At 27.6% G+C, this 21078-nt stretch overlaps 1 protein-coding gene across 1 annotated transcript in view; it reads right to left on the reverse strand.

Moving 5' to 3' along the window:
• The window catches only part of LOC105145514 (metabotropic glutamate receptor 8), a 124003-nt gene that overhangs the window by 64868 nt on the left and 38057 nt on the right, over nt 1–21078 (reverse strand). Inside the window, exons 2-3 of the mRNA XM_087405082.1 lie at nt 20711–20906; nt 14927–15142 (exon numbers count right to left, since the gene is read on the reverse strand). Coding sequence (XP_087261208.1) covers nt 14927–15142; nt 20711–20906 — 412 coding nt within the window. The remainder of the gene's footprint in view (nt 1–14926; nt 15143–20710; nt 20907–21078) is intronic.

The following is a 21078-nucleotide window of genomic DNA, read 5'->3' on the forward strand; positions in this document are numbered from 1 at the left end:
TTAAATAACATGATATTTAACTATTTAAAACATGAATAACTTCTTGCTTGACGATCTACTTATGTATCTAGTCTTATGTTTCTTTGAAATTAGATAGGAGTATTAATCGTTCGGTCATATTGCTGGGCGGTAATTTTCGGCACTTAAGATGATTAGAGGATGATAAAGAAGTGAAGTGAGTAGAGGAAGATTACGATGATCGATAGTGACGTTCCGTTAGAGTTTCATCGGCCACCGTTCTCGAGTTTTCACGAACGTTTCACGTCAATCACTTTTTCTTATCCAAAGTTTTCGTCATCAAAGTGGCTTTCTCACAACTTTTCACGGTGATCAATGCCGTCATTGAGAACGTCGAAGTTGTTCTAGGTTGATAAAGTTCTTTGAATATATTAAGTTTACACGCTGATTTTCAGCTCTATTAGTAAACTTTCCTAGCTTTGTTATTTAAAAGAACTTTTTTGGTTTATTTGATACTTTTACGAAGTTATAAGTTATTTTAAGTATTACTACAACTGAAAGATTTTTCTAATATTATGTATTGTACAACATAAGAGAGAGTTGTAACGCGTACACATAAAATAATTTAATAAACAATTATGCATTTAAAGACTATAATTATTAGCTATATAAACTAATTGCAAATTTTCTTTTTTTATCTTACGTATGAGATACTGTACTTACTACACACAATAAGCAACAAATTCCTCGTTATAATTCTTGCAACGTTGGTTAAACTTGGTGCAATGCAAGACAACTTGAAACTAATAAGGGAAACTAATAAGAGAAGCTAGCGAACTTTGCTTTTACTGATAAATAATTTTCTTGGAAGTAACCTCACCGAAGTAACGTAATCCACACGCAATTCATTAATCCAAGTTACTGCTCTATAGAAATAGATATGAAACAAGTACATATGAGATGCACAACGCATAAAATTTAATTTTAATTCCTTGAATAATTCAGACTTGGTTCTTTTATCAAAATTGTATTAATATTTTTACTAGCACGCTGCTAAAACTATTTGTTTTTCATTTGGATGTTTAAACAATAATTTGTCTATTTGTCTAAACACACTATTACTTGGATGTTTAAACAATAATTTTTCTATTCATAAATTTTATAGTACGTTTACCACATCAACATACTTCTAAAACTCTCGCGTTTTTTAATCTTTATAGCTTAGGACACCTACTTTCTTTCTGTTCTTAAATCCATACGCTGAATTCTCAAATCCCGTTTAACCAGCGATTTTGTTTCGCGACAGTTTTTACTCCTTTACGCGCTATGGTCGTTTGGTGCCGTACAAACTCGACGAGAAAGTCGGAAAGTTCCTGAAATTGCATTCTGTGTAACACGCATAAGGTAACGTCATAAAACTCGCGCTACAAGAACAGCCGTCAGCAAAACTAGGGAGTTAAATCAAATATCGACAAAACTTAAATTCTCTCATACAGATAACAAGGGAATACTATGACAACAGCAAGACTTTGCGAACTTAATTTCTCTTGATTTCGATTCGAATAAACGCGCTTTATTATTCGCCCTTTATTTATTCCACTGCCTTGTTAATATCATTGTCAGTAAAATGCACAATCTATGTAATTTTCTTTGCATAAATATTCGAATTAATGTTATACTATGCATTATTACAAATACAATAAAAATAGGGAATAAGTAAAAGACAATGAAAATATGATCTCTAAATTTCTTGGAATGAAATATCACCCCAAAAGAGTAAAAATACTGAAAGAAAAGATTGGCTGAATATGACCATACAGAAAAAAAAGATTGGCTAAATATAGCATAACATTTTTAATTGATTGGAGCAGCCAATTTTTAATTATGTTAGCCTATCGAAATCCTATACTGACATTGCGGGTAGACTAACGCAACCAAAAATTGGCTGCTGCAATCAATTAAAAATACTATATTTTATGATCTAATTTGTTGCAACAGCCAATATTTTCTTTAAATATACTATTTTCATTCTTTTGGAATGAGATTTCACTCTAAGAAATTTAGAAAGTAGTATATGTATCCATTATTTAAATACATATGTATTTAAGTATATATGTATCCATTAAATAATGAGATTAAAAATACACATTTATTGCATAAATTATTTATGCAATAAATGCGCACTTTTACATTTTCGTTCACTTTTTTTTACTTTCACTTTCAAAAAATCTCAAAAAATTGTATAAAATCTTTCGTGATATATAAAGGAGTTCAAAATTCTTAATTCATTGAATATTAAATTGTGCAAAATTATTAAACATTAGAGGGAAAAGTGATATTATGATTAGTATATGTACAATAGTTCTTCTTAATATATCTATTAAGTGACCAATTCTAATAGTTATTTACAAAATTATTTGTTAAATAGCTTACCGTTACACCATATGACGTTAATATGCTATAATACATAATAGCCAGCATTTGTTATAACGCATTTTTACTTTCAAGCATTTCGAAACATACATTTCAAATTATACAAAGTTAAACAATAGCATGGCATTTTGTTAATATAATCTCTTAAGCATGCTGATTGTTGATGGCCTCTCTCTTTTTCATATCAAAATAATTATTCCATAAATCGATTGTAGCTTTACTATTAATCTATAGTTCACATTATGCGTGTACCATAGATTTTTAATACTGAGGTCTATATGCAGAAAAAGTTATTATGTGTAATTTTTACAATATTATTTCTTTTTGTTAATATTTTTTTAACAAAACTAATTTTTTAATTCTATTTTTGTGGAAGACCCTTGTTCCTTTTCGAGCCATTATGCAATGTTGCTACATTTTTATAAATAATATTTCAAGCAATAAATATAACTTTGAGCCTACAAATGATTAAACAACATTTTAACGAATGCAATCGTTAAGTTTTAAATATTGATTATTTATGAATTAAATTATTGTATAAAATATAAATGAATGCCATAATACCACCTTCTCCTCTATATGAGTAATATTTACTGAAATATTATTTATTATACATTATCATAAAATAAAGTTCAAATAATGAATTTCTATATCTGCTACTCAATTTGCTAATAATGATCATAAATATATTTTAATGAGGCAGAACTATTGTTCGAATTCTTCATTATTCTGTGAAATATGTCGAATAAAGTCCGCTACGTTTATTTGCGAAAAGTAACACTCAAGTAAAAATACTTTCTATACATTGCTTTTAAAACTTCGGAATACTTTGACGAAGAAAAGAGCGCATTATCGGAAACCGATATCCGCGCAAGAAAAGCAGACAGACTGTAATTACAAGACGTTACATGATACCGGTGTACTCTGGCAAGCCATTAAGCAGTTTTTTTATCGTAACCCATATGAAAATCGCTTCAATTTAATATTTCTCAAAATAGCGCACTTTTATTTACTATATTCGAATAAATTTTTAAATTTTCGCTAGCCAAAATTTAATGATTTTTATGAATATTTCGTAAACATTTTGTATTGGAAAAAGAGCATGGAATGAATATTGATTACTTTTGTAAAATTTGTCATCATTAAAGTACAATATTATACATATAATTCCGTTAGTAGAATATTCTGAAATATCTTGACATTGAAGAGCATATTATAATATACAATAAAATAATTATTAAATCTCATTCTAATAATAATAAATATCAAATCTATTATCACATGTATATATAATATTAATTAATGATTAAAAATATATTTCTAGACATCACATTTTTTAGAAAATTTTAACAAATTATTTGATTTTTACAAAAATCGCTCAATTCTTGTTTCCAAAAGATATTAATTATCAAGATTTATTTATAAAATCGTATCTTGGTATCAAATAAATGATTCTTCAATAAAAATATGACTGCAATAATACAATAATACAATACATTATTTCAAATTCATCGTAAATAAAACATTGAGTTAATTTATAAGTATAATAATCTAACTTAAAAATAAATAATATTGTTTTAATTTTAAATTTCTATTTAATGCACAGGTACCTAGTCGTAAATTACTTTTGTCATTTTGTATAATTTTCTATATTCTCTTCGGACCTAATTTTATTAAAATCATGTTAAAAATTTTTTTTTAATTCATGCATACTTAAATAAATAATTCATATTAAACAATTAATTATTTCCAAATTTTGACTATTTTTCCAACATATACCTACAATATTACATACATCAAATCTCAGATATCGAAAGAATTAAATAATTTTAACGGATTTTAACGGTCTTCAAATTCGTACATTACAATGTATGCTGGGTCTGAAGGAGATATATAAAATAATATTTTGTATTAAAATGTTGCTTTAAATTTGATAAATTAATTACAAATTTGATAATAATATGTATTATATAACATAATATTGCTTTTATTATTGAAATATAGCCCGTAGTAAAATGTTGATCTACAACATTAATGCAATGTAATAAAATCTATAATTACTAATTAAATGCTGTCAAATTTATCGATCTAATTAAAAGTTGTTAAAAGTTTTTAATAAATAGGAAAACGGTTCAAATAATTTAATAATAAATAAATAATATAAAAGGGCTATGAACCAAGCTGTTTTGTGCTGACTTTTTTATAAACAATCAAGATTAAATATATATCATCTTCTGAGAGATATATACGATATATCTCTCAGAAGGCACCTCTTAGAATCTCTCGGTTATGCAAGATCTTTCATTTCAGTTTATTAAAATATATATAATTGTACTCCATAATCTTTTATCGTATTAATACACTAAAATAATAGATTACAGTTATTAATAGACTACAGTTACAAAAGACATAAAGCGGTTTTATATTTTAATTACACGTAATTCCTTTATATCACTTTATTGTTGGAAGTCGTTTCTATTAAAGACACACATGACAGCACTAAATGTGATTAACAAACACCTATATAATTATAGTTGATGAGATTGCTTCCAAGAATTGAGTCAGATTGCATCTACTTACTTCAGTTAATTTTTTAACATGGGAGTATTATTGCGTTATTTAAATTTTAAAATGCGAGTATAATTTATATTACGTTATTTGTTACCAGTATTAATTCAAATTGTCTAACATTGAAAATGATCCGATTGGAATCGAAACGTTTATTAAATATTGTTTGTCATTAGCACAAAATATCCAGCTTGATTCTAGCCCTTTTTTTATATTATTTATTTATTTTTAAGAAGTCTTAAGTTTCCTCATTTTTATTTTATTTAATTGCTATAATGTTTTAATTTTAAATTTAATTGAGCTCAATGTACAAAAATTGTTATAAAATAATGAAATATAAAAAAAAGTCATAAAATAACATTTATCAATGTTTCTTAGAAATCGTCTGTTTATTATAAAATAATTTATCATAAAACACACACATACACACACAAAATATAAATTAGCCCCATTAAAAGCACTATTAAAAACAAAATTTTACGTTAACAAGTCTACAAAAGCATAAAAAGTAAAAGCTAGCACATTGAGCCGTGAAAGTAATTACACTGAAAAAAAAGATTGCTGCAACAATTTAGATAGTAAAATATGGCATAACATTTTTATATGGTTACTGCAATCAATTTTTTCTTTCAGTGTAGTCTTATCCATCACCGCGATTGATCATGACGCCGTATGAGATGCGAGTCTTTATCTTCTCCATTTTCCTAGCCTCGCGAGTATATGTATATAAACGCACGTCTACGTCAGACATTCCCTTTTTTATTCGTACATATATTCAATTGACTATCCATGGCTGTTTCATTAATGTCTCGCTTTTGAGTGGTATATCATGTTCGACGATAGAATTCGTGCGAACGCTCGATGGAATTGTCATTAGATTTTTGTTTAATTGTTGTTCGACCGACTGACCGAGTGAACAGTATCGGAAAGTGAACAGTATTGTAAACTGATATGAATAATAGATTGAGGTCAACATGGAGGTAAAGCGGCGATTTCGAAATAAATGGCAAAATCATTCCAACGATTTCATCTAGTCGGGTATGATGCGATCGTCATCGAGTTAAACGATGTCGCCATCAACGCTCCATTGGCTACAATATCGTTCTGTTGACAAGTAAAATACGGAGTGCCGTCGTCATGATTCCATCATAATTTTTAACAAACTTTGTTATTAATAAATCTTAATCTCGAAATATTTATTATATGAAATATTATATGATAATATTAAATGAGATATCACAAGGTGAAGGGACTACAGTTTTTAGATTACAGAAAATAGAGACAGAAAAAGCTTTGTGCCATAAAGTTTAATATCTAGATAGCACAGAAGGTTCAAAAAGAATTTAGTCATATGTATATATTATGTATGTATATTTTCAGATATAAAAAATTCTTTTTTTGAAAAATTCTAAAAAGAATTTTTTATATCTGAAAATGAATTCAGAATTGATGACATACAACTGAATTCTTTTTTAATTCTTTTTGAACTATATGTGCTATCTGGATAGCGAATAAATGGTAAATGGACGATTATTATAAGAAAATTTATTTTGTAACAATTTCAACAAAATGTTGTGCTATTGTGTTAATTATACTTTTATCTCTCAAGTTCGTTATCTCTTGTCAGAGACCTTTCCGTATATGTATATTATATGTACATATATGAATTACAGTTTTTAAGGTTCGTTTCCGAACGCGCGACTTGTTAGAAGAGATTCTCAATCAAAGATAAATATAAAGCTCGGTAGTTTGCCATTGCCTACTAAGAGATGACGATCAAAGAAAATCTAATGCACTGTGCATTCTGAATGAATTTAAATTCGAATCTTTGGTAGACCGCGCAACTTTCTATGCCTTGCAATCGTCACTTTTATAAATAATAAATAATTTAATTCTTAAATTATAATTTTTGAACTCGCTTCAAAATCGCTAAATAGTAATGACAATTATTTGACAATTTTCTTTTATCTCAATTTGAATATGACACGTAAACAATGCATTAGTTTCAAATATTTCCGATCTTATTAAAATATTTCTTCAAATATTTAAATATTTCCGATCTTAGATATTTCAACAAATTACCTAAGAATCTAGTTGAAAAATTTCTCTATAATCTAATATTTTATACTATTGCAAATATAAACATTACATGTAGGTTATAAATATATGTTTATAAAAAACAACAATGAATTCAGAATAATCATGATATCGCATGATTGCTTGATCGGTTACTATATATCAGAGTTTACTATATTTTATATACAGAATTGTAAATATTTGCTATATTCATCTTGAATTTTCATGATGATACACTGTAAGCGTGCCCCTCAACGTTAGCTGTGTATGTGAAAGGCGATATTGCAGAAACTATCTAATATTTGCGAGTAGTTTTCGACACGGTATTCACAGACGGTTGATAAACTTGTGCTTCTTCCCGGAAGCTCACTGTCCTACGCATGCAGACTAATGAACTGTAACGCACCTGTCGGTGCTCCCTTCACAACTTTGCCTTTCATTTTGCATGTTGACACGTAGTTATTGCCATGATTGAGTTAAATTCTACTGGGATGAAAGGGTCAGCAAAGCATGATGGTGATCGTTGAATAATGTTTGGTGAAAGGATTACGTGCAATCAATACCAATATTTTATTGCAATGTATGAACAGAATAATTGGCATCAAAAAATAATTAAAATAGCATGACGAATGCGATTTATATAAATGCTTATACGATAACATAGAATAATTATATTTATACATTGTTATATATTATTAATTTAAATTTGAATATTTTAATTTTCAAAGAAAAAAAAGAAAACAGACAAACAGATAAACATTTTCATATTTTTAAATCAAACAATTTCTCGTATTTTTCAAACATATACATACATATATCTAGTAAGTATTATGCGTTTTATATTTATGAACTTTAAGGTTGCTAAATATCCTCGAGTTTTGGTATTCTGTAAACTATGCATTCTGCTTGCCACAAAGCTTCTTTAGTGGACATTTCTTCGCTTATCATTTCTTTGTTCCTGTAACTTTGATTCGTTAAAAGTAACTTTTATAATATAGGATTTTCAAATATTATCTTTTATTTTTGAAAATTTTTAAACTGTGACAAATATTACTCTCATGCTATTTAAAATAATACAAATTTTTCTAGAGAATACAACTTTATATGTGTGTAAATTGTATACGTATATATACAATTACAGCAAATAACTTTTTTTTTTAATTTTATATATATAAAGATCATTATTGAGTTATTTACTTCACTAAATTGTCAAAGTAATAGAAGCAATCACCGCACTCATTTATCTCAATTTATTCAAGAATACAAAGCACGTTTGACAAATTGTTATAACTGAAATAGACAACCGAGTTTTTACAAATTAAAAACTATTTTAACTTTTAAAGTTTTTACTTTTTATTTAAAAATAAGCTATATGATTTTAATTAAAATCAATTCAATTTCTCGAGAAGGATGCTGAGGATACATATATGCGTACTTGCATTATCATGCATTTGTTCTCCTCACTGCACTTCCCAACTGCAATTTCTCACAACTGCCGTGCCGGGAATGCTGGCATTACATTCGATTTACTCTATTTGTTTTCCAACGAGTCTCGTATTGATATATGAATAAAATTTGTCATAGGAAAATTATTGCCATTGAAAACTAATATATATCATGTAGTAGTTATTTTTAATAAATTAATAAATATGCCACTGTGACACTTGATTATAAAATCAAAGACTTATTATAAAAAGACTGTAATTTCCATGTCATATATTCAAAAAAACTTTGTAAAGAGATCCCACATCCTAAGGCTAAAAACTTTAAAAGGAGAGAAATACCATTTATGAGACTTTTATTTTTATTTACTCATAATCTTTTTTATGTATCTTCTTTAATTAATTCGAAATTCTTGATTGAATTTTAAAAGTTTTTTTAAGTGACTTATCAAGCATAATGCACGCACTATTCATTCATAATTTTTTAATCAATATTAAAAAATAGTTCGATGAGATCAGTAGCAATTATAACGTTTCAATCAACTCAATAACCTCTCACTCGATTTTCTGTCGCTTTCCAAATTATATTTTGTTACGCTTACTTGAAGTATTATATATCACGTTACCAAAATTTTTCATGAAAGCGTAAAATCGTTGGCGATTAACAAAAGCTCGATAAATAATCCACGCACGTGCGTCCTTACCGTCCTATCAAACTTGTCCACATACTTGACATAATAATTTAATCTACTTCCTTTCATTTCCTTCACCGACGACCGACCCAGTTATAACCGCAAACCCTATTTAGTTACGTCATGACGCTGACGTTGGGGCATATGATTTAGGAACCAACGGCCATTGTCCATGAGACAGAATCAGGTCGATTGCAGTGATTTCATTCGAATGTCTGACGCAAAAATATCTGATAAAAATTAATACAACTTAATCCGACGTTGCCTTGCACAATATGCATGAGTTGAATCGTGCGGATATGATTCACGTCAGCATAAAATTTAGTTAAATGCGCACAGAATTTCATTATAACTTGCGAACAAACATAATATGCATTAATATGCGTGAATTGTTTTATATTATCTTACGTAACGTGAATGAATTAATTGAATCAGTCCAAACAGCAAAACTAAAAGTTTTTTTAATTTGAGTTTAATTAATTCGTTGATCTTTCCAGTTTTACAGTTCTGTAGCATCAAACATGAAAAATATTGTTATTATTATATTGTCTAAAACTATAGTAATTCTCAAATTAAATTTACTTTCAAAACTTTCTGTCGATAAAATTATTTTCAAAATATTAAAAAAATCTGTGGTTCTCTCATGATAACGCATTCTTATTGGGACATTATATAGATATTTATAAATGAAATAGATAAATAAATAAATGTAATGGCAAGAATTTTTTCACAGAACTTTTGTGGGTAATTTATTTCGCGAAAATCACCTCAAAGAGGTGCAAAATATGCGAGATTTTCGAAAAAAGAAATATATTATGGAAAGTAATATGAAACTCTTCTTTCTCATTAATTATTACATAGTTAAAAATCATAAAAGACGTTTCTTTCCCGTATATTTTCTACCTCATTTTCAAGTCCTTTATCATTCTAAAAAACAATTAATTATAGAAATGTTTTGTATAAAATATAAAATAAATCTTTCCGAAAATTTCAATATACGAATAGTCCAAATGGAACATCGATTCTTTATAAATGTACGTTAATGTTATTAAATGCATTTTGAAATTTAAAAAATTATTATGTTCAAAATAATGATTCATATTATAAATATAATCTATGTTTACATATTTTTAACTTATAATAATATTTAGCATGATTAGTTTTATTTTTTATTGTTAAGTTGCTGTAAATTTTATCTACTGTATATTCAATACATCCTCAGTCCTATTGCTCGTGACCGATGATGACTTCTCTCATATGCATTGTAGTGCGCTGATTGTACACAGACATATGTTCAATACATATAACTATACAAATTACTAATTATTATTAGATACCATACTTAAAATAAAAATTTTCCGATATCTCACATTTCTTCGTTACAAATCGTGTATATTCTATATTCACTATATTATTTTGATAGCAGTATTTATATTAAGTATCACTTGAGGTGGTCTTATCCCACGTAAAGAAAAAACGCATTCGTTTATAGTGTCTGTGTAACAATACGGATCATCTAACGGCTGACTCACGCTGAATAAAGGGAGGAAAACCAATCGATCGATCGATCGTGTCTCCTCTTCAGCGTGCGACCTCAGCTTGAGTGGCCCCGACTTCGAGTAGCCGCGTACACAAAAAGCCGCTTGTACCTCTGCTACGTTAATAAATATTTACCTTGTTTTCATCCGTCATCGACATTGATATAATCGCAAGTGCAAGGATTGGTGCATAGATTCGCGGGTAGAATCGTGTCTCTCGAACGTAAGCGACCCGATCTCATTTGGCGCGACTGAGCGATAAATATTTACGGGTATTACCACTTCAATTCACAAAACCCGGCGCCATTGTACTTTGTAATATTCGCAACGAGGACACAGCGTAGAGATTTGAATTCATCGTAGATGTATAATTTCTATCGATACATATTTATCGTGCATTTACCATACACTCGGGATCATGATGACATAATGAGTGAATATCGAGGTTATATCTTGAAATATAAATAAATAAATATAAGTAATGTCTCCACACATAGTTTTTTTATTGCTTACAAGATAGTTACAAATAACTATCTCAAGTAAGTTTTTCAAATTTCTCATCTAGTATGTAGAACGTTTGTTTGTGAGTCTATTAATTATAGAAATAATATTACTGCTTCTATATTTCTTTTATGTTCCGCAAAACCAATGATAATTAGTTTTATCTAACATCATAATTGTTTTGTAAAAATTGATATGTAAAATTGATTATAAAAATTGATTTGTAAATTAATTCAATTCGCAGTATGATATTCTCTCTCTCTCTCTCTCTCTCTCTCTCTCTCTCTCTCTCTCTCTCTCTCTCTCTCTCTCTCTCTCTTTCTCTCTCATGCTGCAAACGTTTCAATATTATATTAAAATAAATTTTTACGTTATTAGTTCTTAAAAATAAAAGAATTTTAAAAAAATTTAATAAAAATAGCAATTTTATTATTATATCTCTTTCACTAACACAGCCACATTTAATAATACTAACATGTATCTTTTTTTTTAATTTATATAAAAATATACAAAATCAATTTTATGTTAAAGTATAAAAATTTTATGAAGGACAATTAATTCACAAAAAAAGAGAAACAAGAATCGGAAGACAAAAATCGTTCATTAAATGAGAATAAATTTTGAGAATAAATATTTTAAGAATAAATATGTGACATAGTATTTATATTTTTCGTGTAACCTTTAATTAAATTATTGACAGTATCATTGAAATTTTGAAATATTTCAAGATAGTCGAAATATTTCATAAAATATCAAATAGCTTCATTTATTTGATAAATTTTGCAATATAAGTAAAGTATAGTGATTGAACACGATACAATGATTGATCATTTACTATGAATTTGTCTACATATTAAAATCCAAGTGAAATTAATAACTAATTTCACAACATAGTAATAACTAATCTTTACTAACTTTATATATGAATAAAATACTCAATTTACAATTTACTTTTTATTTTTCAGTCCGTAAATTAAACTCGTAAGAAAAACTGTATACTTAATTAAAAAATACTTAACAGTTCAATTAAGCGTACGTATTTAAAAAGTAATTATATTTTTATAAAGCAATTAATGATATAACTTTTGTTTATCATATATCGCTAATACAAGGTTATGAATATTTCCTACATATTAATTTTTTTAATTCATGCAATAATTACGAAAATGAAAGGGTGATCAATAACTGTAATTGAGAAAGTTCATTTTTTATAGTTATTGACCATTCATTGTAATTCACATATTCATTAGATAATTATTCCTCATAAATAAAATTACTATTTTGAGATGTTATAATATTGTAAGTTTAATTTTTCATCAAAATGCCTAAAGTAAGTCGTATGAAATACACTCAAGAGGCATTTAATGGTACCGTAGATGCCATTCATAAAGGAGTGGAGTTAAATGAAGCGGCACGAATATATGGCGTACCTAAATCAACGCTTAAATTTAAAAAAAATAAATCACTGAACATCAAAATAACAATGGGTCCCTCTTCTATACTTGAAATTTCATTAAATTTATCTCCTTTTCATTTTCTGAATTTTTTTCTTCATTGTGATGGTTTTCATAAATCACCCAATAATCAATCACTGTCATATTTTTCTAAAATTCTCTTTAATTACTGTAAAATGTGTGGTCAATAATTATAATTTTCTGAATAAAAGTTTCTACTGTTGGAAAAAATGAAAAACATCTTATTCAAAGTTTTTTATATTTGGCATATTCTTTGAACCTTACGCTTGCATCAAATTCAAATTCCAAATAATTTTAATAGTGATTATAATGATTATATAAAATTTCAGCTTAAATAGTTAATCACTATATACTTTACTCTACCTCTATCTATACACATACAAATACACATACCTACATACACGCATGCATATATGCACGCACGCACATATTAATATAGGTTGTAATTTGTAATTTGTTGTATATTATTATAATATGTATAAATTTGATACATTACAAAATTATGAATAAGGTATGTCGTAATTTATAGAATTACAATTTATAGAACATAAAACTGATATTTATTTTATGGAATAAAAAGAATCGTATACGATAATTATATGCGATAATTATATCCTAATTGCAGTTTTAAATAGCATTTTTGGTTTAATATAAAATTTATTAAATAAATTTATATTTGATTAAATTAAAATTTAGTTTATAAAAACATTATAAATGAAATTAATTGAAAAAAGAATAATGTAAAAATATTTTACAGAAAATTTCAATACAAAAAATAATTCAATTTTAGGCTATATTATTGCACGTAATATTTCTAAAATATAAAATGGGAATTCACGGATATAAGAGATATGCCTGAATTCCCATTCTCAAAACAAGTTTTGACGTTGGTCGTTCATTGAGCGAAGTGGCGAGAGCAGTGGGAGTTGTTGCATTTAATCAGCTTTGCGGAAGATGTTATCCAATCGTCTCTCGCCACCACTTCGGCATGGATAACCAACTAAAGCGGCCCGTCATTACTGTTGCTAAAGTTTAGAAACTCCCAGAACGAAGGTACGCGGACAACCTTATCTGTTTTCGTGATACACTTATTTTGTTAAAAACATGACTAGACATGATATACGTCGACACTATATAGTGCCGACGTATGAAGCATGAAAATTTTGAAAAGATAACTACCCCGAGGCTGAAGCTCAAAATTACCAGTCTTGCTTTCATCTCCTACAGCTTCTTCAATGTTTTTCAACCTAATAATTTTAAACTAAAATCGTGACATAAAATATACCGCAATTCTTTATAATTCTTGAGTTTTCAATATTACATATCTTGCTAAATATGTTTTAAATTAAAATCTTATTAAATTATATTTCATTTATGTGTCTTAATTTTACTAAAATAATTTTACTCTAAAATATACTGACGCGTATAAGATATTTTATATTCATAAAAGAGATTAAAATTAATTAATATAAATAGCAAAATAAATAGCAAAATAAAACTTTATTCTAAACAAATACATTTGTAATGATTATCAATAAAGAAAAGTGACTTTTGAAATCTTTTTTCGAATCTCCGTAAATTTCCTACTACATCTTGAGAACAGAAAGCGTTCCTAGTTCAAAAACATATGGGAGATTGAGCTTGGACACGATAAAGCTTGTTATTGAGTCTATAAAGAGAACAAATGTCTAGAAGACAGAAGAAAGCAAGGAAAGAAGGAAGTAATGTGCGATCATGCGTCTTAAGCGTTCCTCTCGATCAAATTTCTATCCGTATTCTCGCAAGATCGCCGAGTCATAAATTTTTCTCTTGTATAACCGCACGGTCTGTTTTATGTCAAATAGATTGAATATTGAATCTTTTATCTCAAAACCGACGTGAAATAACGTAATTTCCATGTAATTTAACGAAATAAGCAGGGCAGAGTGCACGCAATAGACTGTACTATCGTGCATGAGAATAATCGGAAAACGAATATTCGATCGTTAAATTTATTTGAAAAAAAATTATATTATCGGTTTTTTTATCACAAACGAATTACCCTGATTTGATAAAATACATGATATCTAAAATATAATTTTTGTACAAAATGTGAAGTTTTTTTTCTTATAAACTGCTGAAGATATTAGCGACTTAAAGAATATCTTATCACTTATCATTAGCTCTTTTTGGTGCTTAAAAATTTTGCGAAACTTAGCAAATTAAATATTATTAAATATTATGCTGAAGAAATGATGACTTACTTGATTCATGTATGATCTAACAAACTCCATGCTTTGATCTAAAGCATAAGTGTCGCTACTGCAGGAATCGAGGATGAGAGCACCCAATGTCGTGTTCGGCAGGAGTTCTATATCAGCGTTAATTTGGTCCAGGATGTATAACATGGCTTCCAATCGTTGTATACCCTTCTCTTCTTTCACGGCTCCGCATGGTGATTGGCCAATGGAACTTGCGACCTGGAAACAGTCAAACAAATAAATATATACATGCTATCCAATTTATTTTATTCTCTAGTACAATAGTATATACCTTTTAGATATTATTTATTTATTTATTTCTACTTATATTTCTATTTATTTCTACTTATTTATTTATTTCTACTTTTTAGATATTATTTATCTTTTTAGAATTACCCACTTTGTGTTTATACGATAAAATAATAATATAGTATCATGTAATGTATCGTGTAGTACAAGTCTAATATTTTAACAAAACATTATGACTTTAAATGTATCATCTCTTTCTCTTTTTTAATTTAATTTAATTTTTTCACTACATATTTCACACATTACATTCAAATATTGCAAACGTGGACAATTTGAATACATTAATGCAAACGATAATTTTTCAAAATAATGTAGCTTCGAAAGAGCGAACAAAGAATAAGATAGACGTTCAATTTGGATGGATTATTGTCCTACATTTCCCCAGAGCCATTCATTTGTACAATGTCTAGCTACAATGGCACGTGTTCGAGCACGACTTGGCGTCATGGGACCGAAAGATCAAATGACAGACTTCAACCCCTCGTATTCTCGAGCACAACGGTCGAATGCACTGCTCGACGCTGTTGATGTCGAGTTCAAGGAGTATGAGGAAAGTTGTGGATACGGCATAGTATAGTATAGTATAGTAAATCCGCATGTCGCTATGGCTGTATGGAGGGATCTCGTCAAACCGAAAAATACACAGTCCAGCCAAACACGCTCGTAAATTCTGGCAACAACACAATTCCGCCACTGATTTTAATGTTTGTGAAATCAGCTGGGAACGCTGACCATTCGTTTCCGAAGTTACAAAGCTTTCCCGGAATAAAGCTTTTAATTTTAACAATCCGAAATCTGTTTGTTGAAAGTCGGAATATGTGAATATAAGGGAATAACGAATATATTTGCGTATGTATGTATATGTATATATATATGTATAAAATATATATATATATACATATATATATATATATATATATATATATATATACACACACACCCACACACACACACACACACATACACACACGCACGCACGCACACACACACACACACACACACACACATTATTTATGTAATGTATACCCGCGTGTTGCATCAACATATTGGTCAGTATGTCAGATTATTTTATAAATGTAATATCTTTTCTAGTAGATATTATAAAATTGATCGATTGATTATATTTTATAAACGTAATGTTCTTCTGTAGTAGGCATTACATTTATAAAATGTAATCAATTGAGAGAGAGAGAGAGAGAGAGAGAGAGAGAGAGAGAGAGAGAGAGAGATATCAATACATATAGTATATATACGGCTAATATGCCGAATAGGGGAGGCAGCTCCGATGATTTTGATCTTGACATATGTTGTCCTGACCTCTACCAAATTTTAGCCGTCGCTCGTCATTCATTAAAAAGTTATTAACAAAAAAAGTTTGGAAAATAATATCTCTTTTCTATTATATAAAACAAAAATTCTCGACTTTAAAGTATATTTTATAACTTTCCACGCGAAGCGACTTCCATCCCACCTCCCCCCTGCTTAGGGGCGCACAACTTTCACACAAAACGACTGTCACCCTATCTCCCTCCTGCTTAGGAATGAATGATTTCCACGCGAAGGGAGTTCCTCCCATCTCGCGAAGTTGCTTTCTCGCTAAGTTAACTGTTCTAAAAACACAAAAATGATATAAGAAATTATATAAAAAAATATTTTGTTAAAGCAAAGAATTTGTTTCATGGAGCGCAATTGTATTTAAAAGTTAGGTTTTATTGATGAACTTTTTTTGTCAACTTTTTAACGAATAACGAGACAACTAAAACCTGGTGGAGGTTATTCAGGGTCATGACCTTGACAATATATGTCAAGTCTGCCTCTCCTTATTCGGCATATTTATCTTTTAATACTATTAAAACTTATAAATAATTAAATTTAAAATAAAGAATCTTGATTGAATATATAAATGTATAACAGCAATAATAATATAAATTATATAAATTTCATTACACAAAATTAATATGTGTAACTTTCTAATTTTCTAATTATTTATTTTCCAAAAATACACTTTATAACATACCATTTGCAAAGTTTTTATATAATAAAATTAAAATAACCGATAATTAATAAATAATTAGTATTCAAGACTTCTTTACACGAATAAAATAAAATATTGTGTATTTAGAATAAAACATTTACATGTTATATTGAAATTGTAATAAAACGATAATTTTAAAAATAAAAAGATTTTTTTTTATGATTAATTTTTGCTTATCATTATTTATGAAGAAAAGCAATATTAATTCGTCGTTACCAGAAAAGTTGTGCGCACACAATATTGCTTCACTGAAAATTTATCCCAAAAAACTAATCATCCACAAGTCCAGGTCGCTCGTTACAGGCGCTCACTATATCGAGCGACAAGAACAACTGGCGAGAACGAAAGTTATTCGTTAGCGAGGAAGTTCGGTGAACGGCAGTTATTTTGCACGAACTAGTTGCGCGACAACAATAAATCAGCTTAAAGTTTTCGATATTATTCCACCTATAACTGAAAGGTAATGTTTTACAAGCATGTTTACTTGTTTGTTTACTTCGCACTTTGTGCAATAATCAAATCTAGTCGCGTATTCGAGAAGAATATGAAAGGAAGAAGTTAAGATTGGGGAAAAATAAATGAAAGTATTTTTTCAAAACAAAATTTTCTAAAAAGTATATGTATATATTCCGCATGTTTATATTAAAAATAATAGTTGCTTCCTTTTCTCTTTCAACGATTTTGATTAATAAATTCCAAAATTTATGTTAAGTAACAATTATGATACATGCATATATAGTTTAGCTTTAATAAGATAATTTTTAATTATGTTAAATTTTAATTACAATATTACATTAAGAATGCTTGTATTCTACTGTATTCTATACATAATGTTACTTTCTTTTATAAATTAAGATACCTGTTATACATTATGTTTTTTTGACAATGCATTATTATTTATTTTTAATTACTATTTATTTTTATAATACAAATGAGATAATATAAAAATAATATAATATGAAAAAAACTTTTGATTTTTTTTCAATGTAGTTGCATACTGTAAAAATCATGCAGCATATGACTGCAGTGTGACTATACTTTCTATTTATCTTGTTTTTTTTTATTTAAAATAAATATTACACATTTTTTTTTGACAGATGCAACGCGCTATACACTTCACAATATTGTGTATAATTTTTATTGGAGAGAGAGAAATTCCGAAAAATCTGTTTATTAGCGGAAAGAATATTAAAGCTAAACTTTTGCAATTTTCGCAAATGTGTACTTATTTATTTTCTCTCTTCCTTTTTTCTATGTTTTTTTTAATGAAATATTTTGTGACGATAAGACGCACATATAATATATATATATATATACTTCGATCTATACGTATCTGTAATTCTCTCAGATGAGGCTACGGTGTTACCTTATATTCTATTTGAACTATATATATGTGTTTATATATATATATTAGGTGTTGGAATTAATTCGTAGCGTTTTTAATGAAAGAATGTTATTTATTTCACATGAGCATTAAAAAATACATTAATGAAAGTACTTCCCATCACTTGTAAAACGCTACGAATTAATTCCAACACCTAATATATATATACACATATATATATACTATATATATATATATATATATATAATATATAACATACATATATTGTATATAGTATGACATAACGTCAAACGAGAATCGGAGTTTGTTACGTCAAAGTTTTACATGTTATGTATTTATCACATATTTAATAATTCCAAAGTTGACTTATTTTCTATACGGCATGGTAATAAATTATTTTTTGCAAGGTAGCAAAATGATAAATATATACGTGACCCAATTCGTTTGTGTCATCTGAATAAATAAAATTCGAAATAAAACGAGGTTATTTATGATTCAATCACAATAATTATTATCTTGTTTATTTTCTTTTTTCTTTTTCATTTCTAAAAATATTTCTTTTTAAAGATAAAGGTTTCATATTGTGCTATAATGCGTAAATTTTGATGGAGACAGAAAAATATAATTTTAATTAGGAACAGGAATTTTGCCAAAGTTTTTAAAAATTATAGAATGATATAAAAAGAATTTCAATATTTATTTCTACTAATTGCACAATAAATTAGTAAGTATTGCGTTTATAAATACTTATGTATATTAATTATTTTAATGTATAATATATACAATATAAGAAATATGAAACTTTTAAAAAATAAAAATGTAAGCGTTTGTTTGTTTGAGAATCTTCAAATTTCATCTTTCCAATACAATTATTAAAAGCTTTCATCGTTAGTATTAATGGCTCAGCAATAAAAAGAAATAAACGGAATGCGTTTATTTGTTTACTGTTGACGATGGACACTACATTCTTATTCGAAATATTTATTATTTTCAAGTGAACAAACTCGAAAAACGAGAACACAATAACTGCAAGACAATTTGAAACGAAAGAGTACAGAATAAAGTAAAAGTACATTTTCGTGGATACAAATGCAACAACTAGCAAGTCGAGATGTATGCACATTGCCCGCTCCAGACGAGATCCAATATAAAAGAAACTCGCGTGTGTACCAATTTAATCTTTATACACAAAAGATAATATATTCAACTTCACTCATCAAAATAAAATTATATTACATAATTCGCGAATTATATTCATGATATACACATATAGATCATATGATGTATGCATTTGCAACAATAATATTTCATATTTTTGTCAAAAATTATATTTTATAACCAAAATTAACTTTTGTAAATAAAGATTTTAAGAAAAGTTTCTCGAAAAATATAATTAGTAAATATTAATTTAATATAGAGAACAAAAATCTTATAAGTGTAAATTATGCAAATGGATAATAAACTTTTATTTTCTATTCTGCTTTGAACTTATTTTAATAAAAGTTTTATGTTTTATTATTCAATTATCAAAATATTCATTTCTTACTAATTGCACAGTAAATTTATTGCGTTTATGAATACTTTTTTATAAATACTTATGTATATATCATTTATTTTAATGTATAATACAATATATATAATATGGGAAACGTCAAACTTTTAAAAAATAAAAATGTATAAGCGTTTGAGAATCTTGAGAATCTTCAAACAAACAAATGTAAAAAATTTTTAAATGTGATCAACCAAAACTTTCACTAAAGAAAATTCAATTTTAAATTATGAAAAAAATGGTTTTACTAAACTATTTAAAAATTTAGCTAGATATAGATACAAAAATATTTATTTGAATTGTTATCATAATAATTAGAATGCTCAAATTGATTGCTAGAATGTTAAAACTTTTTGCATTATTGCTTATGCTCCAATTTTCTATGTAATTATTTTGACGAACTAACAAAATTATTTTTAGATCTGTATATACTTAAATTTTTGGATACTTTAATAAAATCGTTTATTCTGTAAAATTACCAAGGAAATCTGTAACTAACGAAATCATTGATATGTCGAATTTTACATAGTAAAATTAAAAAGCTTTTACCTGTTCGTGCATCGGAAAAATCCCGCCGAGGATGATATCACCATCAATACGTATCAACTTCGAGCCATCCTCGCCTCTTTTCTTTGCATTGTAACATTCACTTGTAATTAGGAAGCACCACATCCATGACAGGATCCTATGTAAGTTCATCTTGGCCGCGAAAGTTGAACTCGAGTAGCTCGTGGTTGATACCTCGCTAAAACATAAAAATAATATTTATTTTATTTTTAATAAATTTTTCAGTAATACATGAATATTTCCCTGCTACATATTAGTTAACAAATTCGATTAGATGTCCTCGGTGAACACCAGTGCATATTAAAGTTGTACGTAAATTGATATAAAAATGTGTACCTAATTAAATATTA

Source organism: Acromyrmex echinatior, chromosome 4, assembly GCF_024713525.1.
Source record: "Acromyrmex echinatior isolate Ae372 chromosome 4, ASM2471352v2, whole genome shotgun sequence".
NCBI lineage: Eukaryota > Metazoa > Arthropoda > Insecta > Hymenoptera > Formicidae > Acromyrmex > Acromyrmex echinatior.